At 49.4% G+C, this 16,227-nt stretch overlaps 2 protein-coding genes across 7 annotated transcripts in view; one reads left to right on the top strand and one right to left on the bottom strand.

Annotated features, from left to right (window-relative positions):
* The window catches only part of Sin3a (SIN3 transcription regulator family member A), a 67,883-nt gene extending 55,201 nt beyond the window's left edge, over positions 1-12,682 (bottom strand). Inside the window, exon 1 of one of the 6 annotated variants that reach the window (XM_076576355.1) lies at positions 12,645-12,682. The gene's annotated coding sequence lies outside the window, so the exon portion shown is untranslated. Of the gene's footprint in view, positions 1-8,210; positions 8,350-8,523; positions 8,741-8,858; positions 9,093-12,491; positions 12,602-12,644 lie in introns of those variants that run through there. The other 5 variants (XM_076576359.1, XM_076576354.1, XM_076576358.1 and 2 more) reach the window with 5 other exon arrangements.
* On the top strand, positions 6,716-9,638 carry LOC107402323 (uncharacterized). The gene is made up of 4 exons (XM_076577460.1): positions 6,716-6,745; positions 7,344-7,387; positions 7,573-8,885; positions 9,000-9,638. The coding sequence occupies exons 1-3, from the start codon at positions 6,716-6,718 to the stop codon at positions 8,546-8,548; spliced, it is 1,050 nt and encodes a 349-aa protein (XP_076433575.1). The 3' UTR covers positions 8,549-8,885; positions 9,000-9,638.
* Positions 12,683-16,227: the final 3,545 nt, after the last annotated feature.

Genomic DNA, 16,227 nt, shown 5'->3' with positions numbered 1-16,227 from the left:
GCTACAAGACTCAGCTATCACTAACTTTGTAGACACTCCTCATACTACAGAAAACTGGTTCTCAGATACGAACCACCCTCTCCATGGATACTAAAATCCATGAACATTCAAGTCTTTTATACAAAATGATGTAATATTTGCATATAATCTATGTATCTTCCAGTGCATTCTTCCATTCAGTTTAATCTCTAGGCAACTTGCCATCCTCTGCAAACACTTGCTTAACAGACTATTTTCTAGAGGACAAATAGAAAGTCTGTACATGATCAGTATAGATGTATTTTTTTTTCTCCAAATATTTTTGATCTGAGGTTGGTTGAATCCATCAATGTGGAACTTATGGAAATGAGGGCTTGATGTTCTAAATTCACAGAAGAAAAATGACAGTAATAGTTAATATACATGGAATAAAACACTATTTGCAAAGTTTACAAACATTAACTTAACCCCTCTAACAATACCGTAAGTCTCCCGTTTCACTCCTTTCTGCTTTTGAGGCCAGATGTTGATGTGTAACGGCAGTCTGGCTTCGACTGCATACTCCTCCTGCCTGTGCCTCCAGAGTCCCGGGGTAACAGGCATGTAGCACTGAACTTTGCTCTATTCTGTTTTATAAATGCGGAAAACTCAAACACAAAGATTAGGAAGACCTAAGATGATGCTTTGCCCCTCTCCCAAAAGCTTCAAAAACTAGCTGGGAAGCCTAGTTAATCAAAGACATGTGAAATAAAATGCTATCTACTTTAAAGTGAAAACTAAAAGAAAACGTCGGTCCTGTGGAAAATCCTGTTTGGAGGGACCTCCCCCTTACTGTTCATGACAGTGAGTGTCTGACGGAGTGCTTGCACAAGTGCATCACAGTCACGTACAAAGGTCAGAGGACAACTTTTGGGAGTCAGTTCTCACTTTCCACCTGGCTGAGACAGAGTTTTTCTTGTTTTCTGCCTGAAGTTTACTCTAGGATAGCTGGTTCATGAGCTTCTAGATTATTCTGTCCCCACCTCCCACCTGTAGGAGATCTAGGACTGCAGGTGCACACTACCATGTCCTACTTTTCACTTGGATTCAGACTGAACTCAGGCTGTCAGGCCTGTGTTGGAAAGAGCTTTTACTGCTGAGCCATCTCACTGGCTTGGAAGCTTTTAAAAGTAGAGTCTAAGCCAGGCAGCGGGGGCACACATCTTTAATCCCAGCACTTGGGAGTCAGAGGCAAGTGATCAGGCAGAGGCCAGCTTGGTCTAAAGAGCAAGTTCTACAACAGCCAGGGCTACACAGAGAAACCCTGTCTACACACACGCCATATACAGTTGTCAAGAAATCTATGAAATGTAAAATGTGCACACTATTTAACCTACCCAATTCACTTCTAGGTCCTACACATCTGCCAAGTCTAATTACGGTAGCAGAGTATGAAAAGTGCCTGGGTATTAGCTAACTGAGCTCCATCCGTATTATGAGAAATTGAACAACCATTATGAAAATCAGTGCTCATCCTTAACTGAGGACATGCTAAGTGAAAATAGGCCCCGGAATATGTACACACACACCATACACTCAGTACTTGTACATTCTATTATACGTCAATTTTATATCAAAAGGAAAAATGCTGGCTGGCAAGACAGCTTGGTGGGTAGGACATTTGCTGCTGAGCCTAACAATCTGAGCTGGATCCCTAGAACCTATATGCTGGAAGCAGAGACTGATGACCTCAAGTTGTCCAATTTCCACAAAAGGGCTATGGAACATACACACTATGGAACACACTAAACAGATAAATACAGTCAAGTGAAAAACTTATAAGCAAATACTGGCATATACATGGTTGTCAAGTACTTGTATAAGTATACTATAGTATTACTGAGTAATAAATCAAGAAATTAGACTTCAGGGGCTGAAGAAATGGCTTGGTGGTTAAAAGTGCATACTGCTCTTGCAGAGGACCTGAGTTCAATTCCCAACAGCCATGTTGGGCAGCTCACAAGCAGTTGTACCTCCAGTTCCAGGGAATCTAACTTCTTCTGGCCTCCCTGAGCACCTGTATGTACACGTATGTACGCATGTACACACATATGTACACCATTAGAAATAAATCTAAAACAAAAAGGGCTCTCAGGGCTGGAGACACAGGCCCAGCGCTAAGAGCACAAGAGAACTGGATTTCACCATGATGCTGTCCTCCCTCATCACGAGTACTGTTAGGATACCTAAGGATGCTGGGCAGTGGTGGCACACGCCTTTAATTGGGAGGCAGAGGCAGGTGGATCTCTGCGAGTTCGAGGCCAGCCTACAAAGCGAGTTCCAGGAAAGGCTCCAAAGCTACACAGACAAACCCTGTCTCGAGAAGCCAAAAACAAAACAAAAAAAAAAGATACCTAAGGCCACTGAACAGCTCAGGAGCCGTATGGTTTTCTTGTGTCTCTCCTGTAGTGTCTCCTCTTCCTCTACTTCCAAGTGCAATGTCCCCCTCTGCAGCTCCTACAACATGCTGTAGTTGATTCTTAAGGCATTCAACACTTGATGTGTGGTAAAATCATGTATCTACTTGCCTTTCCTGACAAGAATGTTAAGTTTGTAGTGACAAAGACTGTTCATCAGCCCAGAGCTATTTAAGCAGGTGGTCAATTAAACGGGTGTTGACTCAATTCACTCTCAGAATTCAAGTCCCAATCCTTTTTTTAAAGATGTATTTATTTTAGCCAGGCGGTGGTGATGTACATAATCCCAGCACTCGAGAGGCAGAGGCAGAAGCAGAGGCAGGCAAATCTTTGGAGGCCAGTCTGGTCTATATAGAGTGAGTTCCAGGACAGCCAGAGCTACGTCTTGAAAAACAAACAAATGAAACAAAACAAAAAAGATGTAAAAAGATGTATTTTTTTTTCCTGCATGTCTGCCTATGCACCACTTTTGTGCCTGGTGCCCACTAGACTGGAAGAGGACATCGGATCACCTGGAACTGGTATTACAGATGGTCATGAGCCACCACAGTGCTAAGAATTCAACAACCCTGGGGCCTCTAGAAGAGCAGCCAGTGCTCTTAACCACCAAACCATCTCTCCAGCGCCCCCACTCCCACCCCCAATCTTTTTTTTCAAAGCCAAAACTGATAGCTCCTCAAAATAAATAACACAATTACTACAATTCCACCTCTGGATAATGATCCAAGGACTAAAAGCAAGAACTTGAACAATATTTGAACATCACATTCCCAGAGAATTATTCACAAAAGCCACAAGACAGGGTGGAGAGATGGCTCGGTTGTTAAACACACTAACTGTTCTTCCAGAGGACCAGGGTTCAGTTCCCAGCACCTACATAAAAGGTTCACAATAGTCTGTAACTCTAGTTCCAAAGAATTCTGATGGTCTCTTCTAGCCTTTTTAGGCACCAGGGATGCAATATATACAATTTAGGCAAAACATACACAGAAAAATGAAAGACTATAAATAAATAAACCCACAAGGTAGAAAAAACATGTCAACTGAAAGAATAACTGTGGTATGCACATATACAAGAGAACAGTACTGAGCCTTAAACAGGAGAGAGATTCTGACAAATACTCCACCACCAATGAACTGGGAGGACAGAACTAGGAAAGAAAGCCAATCACAAGAGATAAAAGAGTATGCAGGCATGGTGGCATAGGCCTTGAACTCCAGCACTCAAGAGGCAGGAGCAGGTAAGAGTTCCAAGTCAGCCAGGGATATGTGAGACCCTGTCTCAAAAAATAAAATAAAAGTTAAGGGGTAGGGACCAGAGTTTGGTTCCTACCAACATTATCAAGCAGTTCATAACTATCTTAACCACAGCTCCAGGGGAACTGGTGTCTCTGGTCTCCAAAGGTACCTGCATCCACATGTACACTTAAAACAATAAAAATTTATGTTAAAAAAGACTGTTCCATGTGTATAAAGTTTCAACGGTGGAAGATGAGTAAGTTCTGAAGGTCGATGGTGGTGAAGGCTGCACAAGGCTGTCGATGTGCTTAATGCCACTGAATGGAACTAAAAAGACCAAAAGTTTAAATACAGTAAACCTTATGTCCTGTACACTTTAGAATTCATTTTCGGTCTTACTATGTATTTATATTGGTGTGGGGGAGTATGTGGATACCAGGTGGGGTGGGATTGGGTGGTGTGTATGTGTGTGTGTCCGAGGCCTACTTACAGGAGTTTTCTCCTTCTACCACATCAATCTTAGAGATTAAACTCAAGGCTATCAGACTTGACAACAACTGTTTTTACCTGCTGAGCCAACTTGCTGGCCCACAATTTGTTTCTTAATGAGTTAGGATCTCTCTCATGTAGACCAGGCTGGCCTCAAACTCACTATGTAGTTGAAACTGACCTTCAACTTACCTCCCAACTACAAGAATTGCAGGCTTGTCCCTTGTCCCTATACTTGGTCTCATAAAGTTGTGGAGGCTGAACCTAGGGATACAGGCACATGAAGCAAGCACACTACAAACAGAGCTCACATCCCTGTCACACACAACTACAATTTTTAAGTACACACTCTTGTGATTAAAATACACACACACACACACACACACACACCATACTAGATCATTAAGCCAAAGGCAGCTTTCCACAGTTGAGGGGCCTGGAGTCCGGCTACCTGGATTCAGACCCTGTCCTGACCACTGGTGTCGTCTAAGCCTCTCTGTGCTACTCTCTCCTCGGTCACTCATTCTGTGTTTTTGAGGCAGGATCTTCTGTAGCCCAGGCTGATTTAAATCCCCTAAGTAGCCAAGGACTGCCTTGAACATCTGATTTGCCTGCCTCTTGTAGGCAAATCCCAAGTGCTGGGATTACAGGTACTGTAATCTTTCCTGGCTCATACTTCACTTAAAAAAATTACTGCACATGTATATGATGTGTAAGTGTGGACTCGTGCACAAGTCAAAGGACAGCCTTGTGTCACTGGTTTTCTCTGCCCACCTTTATGTGGGATTCCAGGGATAAAGCTCAGGTCTTAAGCCCTAGGAGCAGCTGCTGTAACCTACCTGCTGTGCCACCCTGCTGCCCCCCGTGTATTTTTTATTTTATGTGTGCACATGGAAGCCAGAGGTCAACCTCAGCTATCACTCCCGGAAGTCCATCTTGGTTCTTGAAACAGCTTCCTTTACTGACTTGGGGTTGGCCCAAGTAGGCTAGTCCCAAGGATTCCCCTACAATCTACTACTCCTCCAGTGTTAGGAGTTCAAGCCCAGGCTACCACACACTTACACTTCTAAGGCTAGTTTTTCAAGTATGTTCCAGAAATAGAACAAGCCCTCTGCTTGCGTGGCATCACATTGCCCCGGACCCACGCCTTGTTTTCTTTGAAATATTTTATTATTGTTGGGAAGGTGACACTGATGTCAGAGGACACCTTTTAGCGGTCAGTTCTCTCCTTCCACAGTGGGTTCCTGGGATCTAATTCAGTCTTAAGAGTTTGCATGGCAAGTGTCTTTACCAACTGAAGCAACCTCATCTGACAGCTTCACTTTTAAAACATGCATTTCAAGCCAAAGATGTAATCCTAGCTGGGGCAAAGAAAAGAAAAATCACTGTGAGTTCTAAGCAGCCTGGGCAACAGTGAGTCTAAATAGCCCATTTCACCATTCCACAATTCAAAGCTGCCATTAAACTACATGTGTGTACACCACTCACACAGACATATACATACATTTACACACCTACACACACACACACACCCCTAAACACATTAGCAAATGTACAGTGCCTGGGGCAGAATCAGAGTTCAATAAATGTAAACCCTTATTACAAGACAGAAGAAGCCATTGTTTGAAAATACATGTACTATCATTTTCTTATTTTATTTAACAAACTTTTATAGCTGGGGGGATTATCTGAAACTGGAAAGCAATATACTAGATTACTTAAGGTCATGAACACAACCTCTAAGTAAAATTTTTACACGAAAGCTTTCACAGATAGCTTTTCAGTATACTGGCTGCACTGTACAAAAAGGACTTTGTTTGCCAGAAATCTTGTCGAATACCCATCTTGATTCTTAAAAAAGAAAAAACTTCTTTAGGTGAACTACTTAAGGCTTGAATTTTAAAAATGCTGTTTTATTTTTAGATATATTTTTATTATTAATTATATGTAAGGATGTGGGGAATATGTGCACCTGTATCCAGGTGCCCACAAAGGCCCTGGAGTTCCCGTTACAGGTTGACATGGGTGCTGAAAAATGGAACTCAAGTTAAGTATTCTCTACCTTCTTAAGTTTACACAGCTGTAAAACATCCAGGTTCTTATTGTCTGGCCTCCACATCAATTCTTTTACTACTGCTGTTACTTCTTTAGCTGAAAAGCGAAGACTTGAACTCATTACGTACTGCACAGAGCATGGTTTTCAGCCTCCACGACAAATCTAGAATTTAACTTCAGTTATGACTAAACAGACTATGGGTTGGGGAGATGGCTCAGCACAGAGGACCTGAGTTGGGTTCCCAGACCCTTGTCAGGTGGCTCACAACCACCTGTTAACTCCAGCTGTAGAGGATCTGACACCCTACTCTGACCCTTGCAGGTGCAAGCACTTGTACACACACACACTTCAAATCTTTTTTAAAAAGTGGCTTAAACATGCTCATTCAGACACCAATGCATAAATAAGGATTCAATGTTTACTTTTCATGAAAAGTTATTTCTCTAAGATGGAACAACATCCGATTTAGCATGGTTACCTATGCACTAAATCCACGATGGCCAAAGTAACTCTCCAGCACAGGCTGGTAATGCTATGCTACACAGGTTTCATCCAGGAGTTCAACCTACTTTGTATCTAAAAAGGGTAGCATTAAGCTTATGGACTAACCATTACATAAAATCAAAAGAATACTAAATTCTAATTTACTGTGAAGCTAAGCTTATGTAACAAAACCTTCTTTATCAGTCAAGAAATCAGAATATTTTACTGATATTCTTCCACGTCAGACAGGGATACAGAATGTAAACTCGAAAAGAAAAAAGAAACAGGCCTGGGAGATAGCCTAGTGGTGGAGCAATGCTAATGTGACTTAGATAAACTACAACATGCACAAGCACTTTTTAAAGTCACCTTTGTCAAAGACCAGTTTTGAGATTAAAATGTAAAGTCAATCCTTTCTGTAAAAATAAAATCTCAGTTTTGCGAGCAGCTCAAAGGGTAGAACTGGGTTTAAAGTCCTAAGGCACCAAAACCGGTCGTAAATTTTAGCTATGTACCCACTACCCTTCTGATGCGAAGCTGCGCCTTGTGAAGCCACAGTAGCTGAACATCAAGAGAACTCCAAGGAAGGTTGGCGCCCTCCACATTTCCAGCCCCTGATGACTCTGCCCCTCCCCCACCAGCCACTGCCGCGGAAGCACGGGCACAGCACCAGCCGCACCCCACCGCAGGCACTCCTGAGAGGACGCCGAGCATCTCCTCCCAATAATTACTACTAAGAGTAGCAGCTGACCACGCTTCCACTCTTAGCTGTGACGGCACCATCCACGATGCTAGGAGCAAAGGAGGCAAGACTACAGCTCCGAGCCCCGGTGTCCTAGGCAGAATGGATGGAGGAGCCACAGCATAAAGTACACCTCCACCGCTCCCCTTCGGCGAGGGCCCCTCCCACCCACAGGGACGCAGGGAGGGGCAGACACCGAGCCCCAACTCCCGGCCCGACGCGACAGCGGGCTTTCCCCAGCGCCGCTTCACTGCCAAGGAGGCGGAAACCCCGGCGGGGGCGGGGCGGGAGGGGCGTGGCATCGCAGCCCCGAACGCGCCTTCCGGCCAACCGGATCCCACGAAGGCGGGGGAACCCGGGCTTCACGCCCCCTCGCCGCCGCGCCCTGAAAGCCGCACGCGGGAGACCCCCCTTCCTGTCCCGCACACCCCGCGGGCCCGAAGCAAGGCAGCCCCAAGGCCCCACCCACACAGAGGGGAGGGGCGGGGCCGCAGCCGCGGGTATTTAGCGCGAGCCCGTCCCGCCCCTTTCTCCACCACCGCACGCGCGCCGGCCCCGCCTCTGATCGGCGGGACGAGGGCCCGCCCCTCCGTGCGCACCGGGACTACGCTCTCCTCCCCCTCCCGCACGGAGTGCGGCCCCGCTCCGCCCCCCACAGCCACGCACGGGAAGCCGAGGTCAGCCCCCCCGAAAAACACACGCCCTCCAGTCCCAGGTTACCCGCCACCCAGCTGCCGGCCGGACCGCGGACGCGGCGTGCTCTCACCGCAAAAGCTCCAGCCGCTCAGCCTGCGCGTCGCTCCCGGCGTGAGCCTCGCACCCAGCACGGAGGCCCCGGAACGGCGCGGGCACAGGCCCGCAAGAGCGGACTGGCAACCTCCTTTGCGCTCACGAAGCGGTCACAGGCCTGAGTGCCCAGACTGGGAAGGAGGGAGGGAGGGAGGGAAACTCCAAGGGGGGAAGGGGAGGGGGGAAGATGGAGAAACCGTCTCTGCCGCCTCTACCGCCGCGGCCGCTTCTCTGTTACCCGGGAAATCCCGCCCACTCTCCCAGCCCGCCCCGCCGAGGGAAGGCTTAACCTCGCTCCGCCACGGGGTATATTAGCGATCCGTCAAAGGCCGAGCCAATCACCGTGCCGCACAGACCCTACTCCCGCCTCCTCCCCTCGCTGGGAGGGGAGGGCGAGCCGCTCACCTTCTCCACGCCCCTATTGGCGGGGAGCGTCCCTAACTCAACCCCGCCTATTGGAGACTGATTGCCGAAGCCCTCCCCCAGGCTGCAATGTTATTGGAGGGCGGAAAGCACCTCGTCACACCTCATTGGAGAGTCCCGCATATCCCTCCCCACGGCCGCCCCAGCCACAGGCCTAACAAATCGGCTCCCGCCTCCGCCGGTCACCGCATTGGAAGGCTACCTTTGGTTCTCTCGCAGCCCCAGGAAGGTAAGTAACCAATGTGGGGTAAAAATGTCCGTAAGTGAGGCAGACTCCACCCACCACACTGCCGGGCCAGGCCCCGCCCCCAGCAATCTGATTGGATTATCTTGGCGCCGGTAGGAGCCGCCATTGGACACGGCGCCGGTCCAGGAAGGAGCCCATTCCGCCCTGCGCGAGGATGCTGAACCTTAGCAGTCCTTTTGTGGAATGTTTACACTAGAGACCGAAGCTCAGAGTTCCAAGGCCCGAACTGGAGATGGCGCGGAGCTCAGCGGTCGAAAGCCGAGGCTTTAGGGATTTGAAGGGGAGAAAGACAGTAGTATTTCCACCCTGGAGGACTCACCAAAACAATGACAGAGAGCCTTAGCCTTCCTACCCACTTATTTTTACACTCTTCACTCTCCTAAATACAGCCATCTGGACTATTCAGCAGCTACTTTCAGCAGTAGGCTCCCAAATTAAGGTCTGGAGCTCTAAACGGATGCACAAGCCCAGAGATGACAAGCCAGTCGCGAGGGATGGCTGCATACTGTGACACTCCGACAACCTGAATGTGCAGCCCTCAGGGGGCGGAGACAGCCAAGCGGAGGCCTTTAAATGTCACCGCCTGGGCAAGCCTCCGGAAGGCGGAGCATGAGGTAAAATGTAGTCCCTATTGGCAGGACCGATCCAGAGACATTTTAGGCCAGGGGAACTGAGATGCAGAAAAGCTCAAACAGACCACGGTATAAATAAACCTTGAGGGTGCATTCATATTCAGAGGATGAGTAAAAATTCCAGTGTGTGTGTGTGTGAGGGGGTGCTCTCGAGAATAGCTGTTCAAAGGAAAGAGACTGCAATTCCAACTATTCGGAAGAACGAGGCTGTAATATTGCTTGAATTTAAGAACTCTAGACCAGCCTTTAAAAAAAAATGGAGGCCCCCATAGCCTCCTTGTCAGAGTGCATTAACGGCTGTCTCAAAGCCCTCTGGGTAGGTAACAATGCCTTAAGCACACAAAGTGCCTTGAGATACCTGGTTCCTTTTATTTATTCACCAATAAGGCGTGGGCCCAAAGCCAACGTTACTTTGGGGGTGCTTTCGCTGCGCCATGGGGGACAGTTAGGCGGGACCAGTCTTCCAGGGCTCTACTGTTAAACAAAACTAAACAAAAAACCCAACACCTTCTCGAGACCTAGACTTAAGTGTGTCCCCAAGAGATACCGCATGGGGAAACGTTTCGTAAACCCGACGCTGCCCTCCTGTAATCATGAGGAGACTGCCATAAATAAGTGTTGGCAACAGGTGGGTCTGACTCCTAGGATGGCTCCACGCCGCGAGGCCATAGTAGTGAGTTGTGAACTACAAGAGTGGCCGACAGGTGGGAGCAGTCACACCGGTAACCAAGCCAACTCCTGGCCCAGGACAGTGCTCTAAAAATAAGAAAAACACGAGCCAAACCGTCCAGAGGTTGAGAAAGCAGCACCCCAGAATTGACAGATTCCTACCTTGAAATGGACCACCTTACTCACTAGACTGGGTACCTACCATACAGCACCCACACCAAGGGATCAGCAACAGCCCCCCCCCCCGAATCCTTGCTAGAAATAGGCCTCCTGGACTCCCCTTGACCGCAAGAAACCGAGTATAGTAGATATTGCCTAAGGTTCCATCAATGGGCTACGATCATCAGATTCCGCCGACTCAGGACCACGACTGTCTTGCCCAGGGAATTAAGGATGCGGCCAATGTTCAAGCTTTCTCAAACTTAAATTTAAGGAAGTCAAGGGGTACGGAGAAAAACAGCAACGGTCGACCCGAACTCATTCCCTCCCCTCAATGCGGCAAACCCGGAGCCACGCTTCCCACAGCAACAGCGCAATTGTAAGGCTTCATCTCGAGGGCTACCAGATCTCTAGACTGGGAAGAATCTTTGTGTGCCTCCAAGGCTTTCCCCGCCCCCCTGACTAAGGGCGCGGAGCCTGAGACTTCCGGGCGGGAGGGAAGTTGCAGGGAGCTAGGCGGGCCGCAAACATGTGCCCAGCGCGCTCACGAGAAGGGGGGGCAGGGAGCAGGAGGACGTCCCCTCCCAGTTTGTCCTAGAAGGGGAAGGCCTAGCCAATCCACCAATCAGAAGCAGGGGCGGGGGTTTGCACCTCTCATAAGCCCCAGGAATCCTCCCTCCGCCCTTCGAAAGAAAAAAAATCTTAGCAACTTAAACTCCAGTCCAGCCTCCCGATAGGCGGAGCTCTAGAGAATGCCATCCAATCCGTACACAAGAAGGGAAAAAGGGACTGGCATCCAACCAGTGGAAGACAAGAGAAGGCGGGGCCTCTGGAGAGCCAGAAGTGGGTGGAAGAGGAAATGGCCCCGCCCCTCTCGGGTCCCCTCTCGGCCGGTTGCACAAGCTCCCCGCAGGAGATAGTAAACAGTCTGGGTCAGGCAGTAGAGGCAGAGGTGGCCGCTCACTCTGAGGACTGTCTCTGAGGCTCCCTCCCCTTGCTACACCGCCACTGCCCGCACTTTGCGCCGGCGCCCCGCCTCTCGGTCCGCAGCCGCCATCCGGCTGACAGGCGCGCCCCTCCCCGCCCGCTGATGCATTTCCTTTTCCCTATTCCAAGCGTGGAGTCTGTTTTCCCAGTTTCCGACCTTCACTGCCCCTTTCAGGCCACCCCCTCGTGAGCGCGCGCGCGCGCACGGCTGCCCCCACCCCGTACGCGGCCCTGTGGCACGCAGCCCTGTGGCACGCAGCGGCACCTCGCGGAAAGAGGGAGCCCAGGCAGCGCACTACGCGGGGAGGGGGAGCAGTCGCCGCCACCGTGAGGTGGGCGGGGAAGGAGGCAGCTCCATGTTTGCAAGAGGATCAGCTGGGGCCGCGAATCGAATCCGCCGAGTTCCTGGTGCTTTTCGACACTCAGCCAGAGCTCCCTGCCGGATCGCAGCCTATCCGGCTCTGGTGGCGAATACTTGCTAGATTGCCACGGTTCAGGAGTTCAGAGACACCGGCAGTTCCCCGGGTTAGTGGCCAGAACCTCTCCCGCCCCCAGTCTCCTCCCGCAAATACAGCATTGCTCCCGCCCCCAGAGTCCTTAACAACCGCGGGCCCATGGTGCCCGCGCCTCCCTAGAGCTCGCCCACCGACCCCTCCAAGTTTGCCGACAGAAACAAACCCTCGGGGCGGCTGCTGCATTCACCCAGCGTGGTTAGCGCAGAAAGACAGCCGGCCCCGGCTTGCTCTAAACTCCAGGGGTCGACCAACTCCGGACACCGTGAGCTCGGTGGGCCTGACCCACCAGGCTGCGGCCGCCGCCCCCTGCCGAGCCCGCGCGCCGCAGCCCGGGCCCTGTTCCATTCGCCGTTCAGAAATCCCCTTTTTTCTTCTTCATGAGATTTTTCTTTTAAAATATTTTGAAAGCATTACAAGAGCAGTTGGTCTCCTGTCGGCCCATTCACCAATGCTCTGCCGAGCCCTACCGAAACCGACTGTTTGGTGAAATGAACTGAGCGGCGCGGCCGGCGGAAGGGCGACCCCAGGCCAAGCCGACCCCCTCCCCACGGCTCCAGTCCGGCTTGGAAACACACTATGAGCGGGCGGCGCCAAGCGCTCTTCTTCCTGGCCTGCCCCTAGCCTACCTCGGCCGCCGGACTCCGAGCCTCCCCGCAGCACGGTCTTGGGGACCGCGGCACCCACACAGCCTTAGGCCAGCCAAAGCAAGCAGCCACGGAACTAGCCCCCCAAAAGAACGAAATTGGGGAGACCAAATTAAAAGCAGCTGTTTAACATACCTTCGGAACCAGGCGAGGAGTCCTGAATGGGAGGGAACGCCCCCCACTAGCCATTGGCTCTCTAGCGCACACGTCAGCACTCTGGGTACGCCTACTCCCCCTCCCGCCCCTTCCCCTTCATTGATCGCCCCCTGCCTCTACCAAAATAAAATTAAGTAAATCAAACTAGCCACGAGTTGGAGTCGCATCCAAAGTATAGGCTCTTATATCTCCCACACTGCCACTTGGAATTTTTCGAGGACTTCAGACTAGGCCTTTTGGGATTCGGAGTTCCGCAGCGTGGAAGCTAAAGGAGGTGCATCGTAACTACCCGGTCCCAATTTCCTTCACGCACACAATCCATTTGGAGCTGGGTCAGGTGAAACGTGTAGCAGTCTGTGATCCTACCACCTGGACGCGTCATATCTCAGAAGCGAAGCAGGGTCTGGCCTGGTTAGTACTTGGATAAGCGGCAGGCAGCTACTGGCTGCAACATCTAGACTTTCCTGAATTAACCTTGTGTCCAGCCTACATTGTTAGATGCCTCTTAGCTGTGAAATCTGAAAGCCGGGAAAACTGGCACTTCTCTGAGTATCTACCGGGGGGTGAATCAGACATTTCACTGTATCTGCTACAGAGTGCAATTGTGAACTGGCTGAGATGTTCACAATACCCTCCGAGCACTTGAGATCCAGACAGTTGCTGCAGGAGGTAAGGCAAGGGGCGTGTATGGGTGTGTAGATCCACAGTCACTCCAACATGGGAAATTCCGTTTAGCTAGCAGCTGAACAGATTCTGAGAGCAGGCTGAACAAAAAGGGTGCCAGCAGGCAACAAGGTAAGCACAGAGGCTGGACTGTGTGTTTACAGGCTTCAGAGGTGTATCTTGGGGTGAGGAATAGATTGGGGCGAGCAAAGGCGAATTATCCTCCTCCAGCTGGGCTTTAATCCCAGCACTCCGGAGGCAGGGGCAGGCGGATTTCTGTGAGTTCCAGGCCATCCTGGTCTACAAGGTGAGTTCCAGGCCAGGCACCAAAGCTACACAGAGAAACCCTGTCTTACAAAACCAAAAAAAAAAAAAAAAAAAAAAAAAAAAAAAAAAAATCCTCCTACTTACTACCCACCCAATTCAGAAAACTCTCCCCAGTTGAAGCTCCTTACCTGCCTCATTTGCTATTTATCATTAACTATTTGCTCAAGAGCTGAGCAGAGCCATGGCACAAGTGTGAGCAAGAAACTAATTTTGGCTGCGCAGTGGTGCAGAGCCAGGCCGATCTCTGTGAGTTCGAGGCCAGCCTGGTCTACAGAGTGAGATGTACGAAAACAACACAGAGAAACCCTGTCTCGAAAAAAAAAGAAAAACTATTTTTGTTTTGTTTTGCAGACAGGATCTCATGGAGCCCAGACTGATCTCAAACTCATAGCAGATGACATTACCTTCTCCTGCCTCAACCTCCTCCAAGTACTCAGGTTACAGCTGTGCACATAGTTTTTTATGTGGTACTGGAAATCAAACTCAGGGCTTTATGCATGCTAGGCAAGTCCTCTTCCAACTGAGTCACAGCCCAGCCCCCAGGAAACACTTGTTTTGGAAGTCATTGAAGAAAGGGAGTTAATTTGGATATCAGGTAGGCTATGAACAGGAAAGGACCCTCTGTCAGTTAGACAACTTCCAATAATCTGAGTTACTTACAATTACTTTACCAAGCTTGGTATGATGACAAATGCCTGTCATTTGGGAAGCAAAGAAGGAAGACCTTGTGTCCAAAGCCAGCTGAGGCTACATAGTAGACCTGGTCTCATTTAAAGGGAACCATATTTGGGAAAATCTCAAGGAAGAGGAGATAAAAGGTTCAGTGTAGGTAATAGAAGAGGTAGCCAGTGGCATTCTGTGGTTGCTAGAGGAGAGAGCGTTAGCATCGCCAGTGACGGGTGGTGTTACGATGCCTCTTCCTAGTTTCAGGGCTTCAGTTCCCAGGAAAACGAGGGTGAAAGTGGGTATACAGAGGAGTCCTTGGAGATAATGTAAGAATTCTTCCCTTACTCAGAGTCCATGTGGGAAGCTGTCACTGAGGAAGAAGTGTCGATTTGGGAAGGGCAGTGGTCATTCCACCTGGAATATGTGGACCAGAATGTGCATGGTAACTGGAAGAGCCAAGTAGAGGGAAAGGCCAGGAGATGAGAATGGGTTCAGGATGAGCCCTGACAAAGGATGAGGATCAACTTTGAGCTGAAGACATAAACAAATGCTACGTTAATGAGTGAAAGCACAGTGGTAGTACAGAGAAAACACTAGTCAGAAATAACAAGTCCTGTTTATGTTAGCTCCCATTCAGTCCATCTTTATCTGTGGGTCAGCCTCCTCTAAGGATTACAATTCTTTCCCTGGAGTGAAGATCAATACAATTATTGCCTAAGAAAGTTCTGAATCTCAGTAGACACCAGAAGCCTAGGCATTTGACTGTTACCCTGGACAGCAAGTGGCTTACAGTTACTTAATTTGTGTGTGTACACTTGCCCAAGCATGCACACATATGCATGTGTGCTGTATGCGACCACAGACAGGTGTGTACACCAGTGCATATTTGAAGGATATCAAGTGTCCTGCTATCAACCTCTGCCTTATTCCCTTGAGGCAAGGTCTTTCTGGAACTAGGCTGGTGGCCAGTAAGCCCCAGTGATTCTCCTGCCTCCTCAACCCCTCGTCCCCAGCTCTTGGGTTACAGGTATACATGTAAAAAGTCATATTGGGCTTCTCTCTCTCTCTCTCTCTCTCTCTCTCTCTCTCTCTCTCTCTCTCTCTCTCTCTCTCTCTCTCTCTCTCCTCTCTCTCTCTCTGTTTTTTGTTTGTTTGTTTTTGTTTGTTTTTCAAGACAGGGTTTCTCTGTGTTTGTAGCCCTGGCCGTCCTGGAACTCACTCTGTAGACTGGAGTGGCCTTGAACTCATGGGGCTCTGCCTGCCTCTACCTCCCAAGTGCTGGGATAAAAGGTGGGCACCACCACTGCCTGGCCATATGGGAAGTTTAATTCAGCTCCTCCTGCTTGTGCAGCGAGTGCTCTTACCCACGGAGCCATCTCTCCACCTTCATTATAGAGAAAGGAATGGCTGATACTTACACCCTTCTGAATACCTCTTAGATTGAGCTCTTTGAAAGAACAACCACGCCGGGCGGTGGTGGCGCACGCCTTTAATCCCAGCACTCGGGAGGCAGAGCCAGGCGGATCTCTGTGAGTTCGAGGCCAGCCTGGGCTACCAAGTGAGTTCCAGGAAAGGCGCAAAGCTACACAGAGAAACCCTGTCTCGAAAAACCAAAAAAAAAAAAAAAAAAAAAAAAAAAAAAAAGAACAACCACTTTATCTAATTCACCTTTGGGGAATCTCAGTGTTCAGTGCAGTCAAGGAGCCCCAGGAAGGGACCCAATGACTGTTTCTGACTCAGGATTATGTGGACGTTATCCTTTGGCTGTACTAAAGATGCTGCCTATTTCTCACTCCCCTAGTAGTGAAGGTACAATGGATCTGGGTGAGTGTCCTCCTTGGAAAATCCGCATCGGGATGTATTCGTGTGAAATCCCCTAGAACTTTTCTGAGTTAGACACTATTAT

Source organism: Peromyscus maniculatus, chromosome 7 (assembly GCF_049852395.1).
Source record: "Peromyscus maniculatus bairdii isolate BWxNUB_F1_BW_parent chromosome 7, HU_Pman_BW_mat_3.1, whole genome shotgun sequence".
Taxonomy (NCBI): domain Eukaryota; kingdom Metazoa; phylum Chordata; class Mammalia; order Rodentia; family Cricetidae; genus Peromyscus; species Peromyscus maniculatus.
This window is presented reverse-complemented; position numbering and strand designations above follow the sequence as displayed.

Coding starts and splice junctions, on each gene's coding strand:
- LOC107402323 (XM_076577460.1), top strand. CDS start 6,716: ATGGCCAAAGTAACTCTCCAGCACAGGCTG. Junction 6,746..7,343: donor TAACTCTCCAGCACAGGCTG/GTAATGCTATGC, acceptor CTCCCCCACCAG/CCACTGCCGCGGAAGCACGG. Junction 7,388..7,572: donor AGCACCAGCCGCACCCCACC/GCAGGCACTCCT, acceptor CACAGCATAAAG/TACACCTCCACCGCTCCCCT.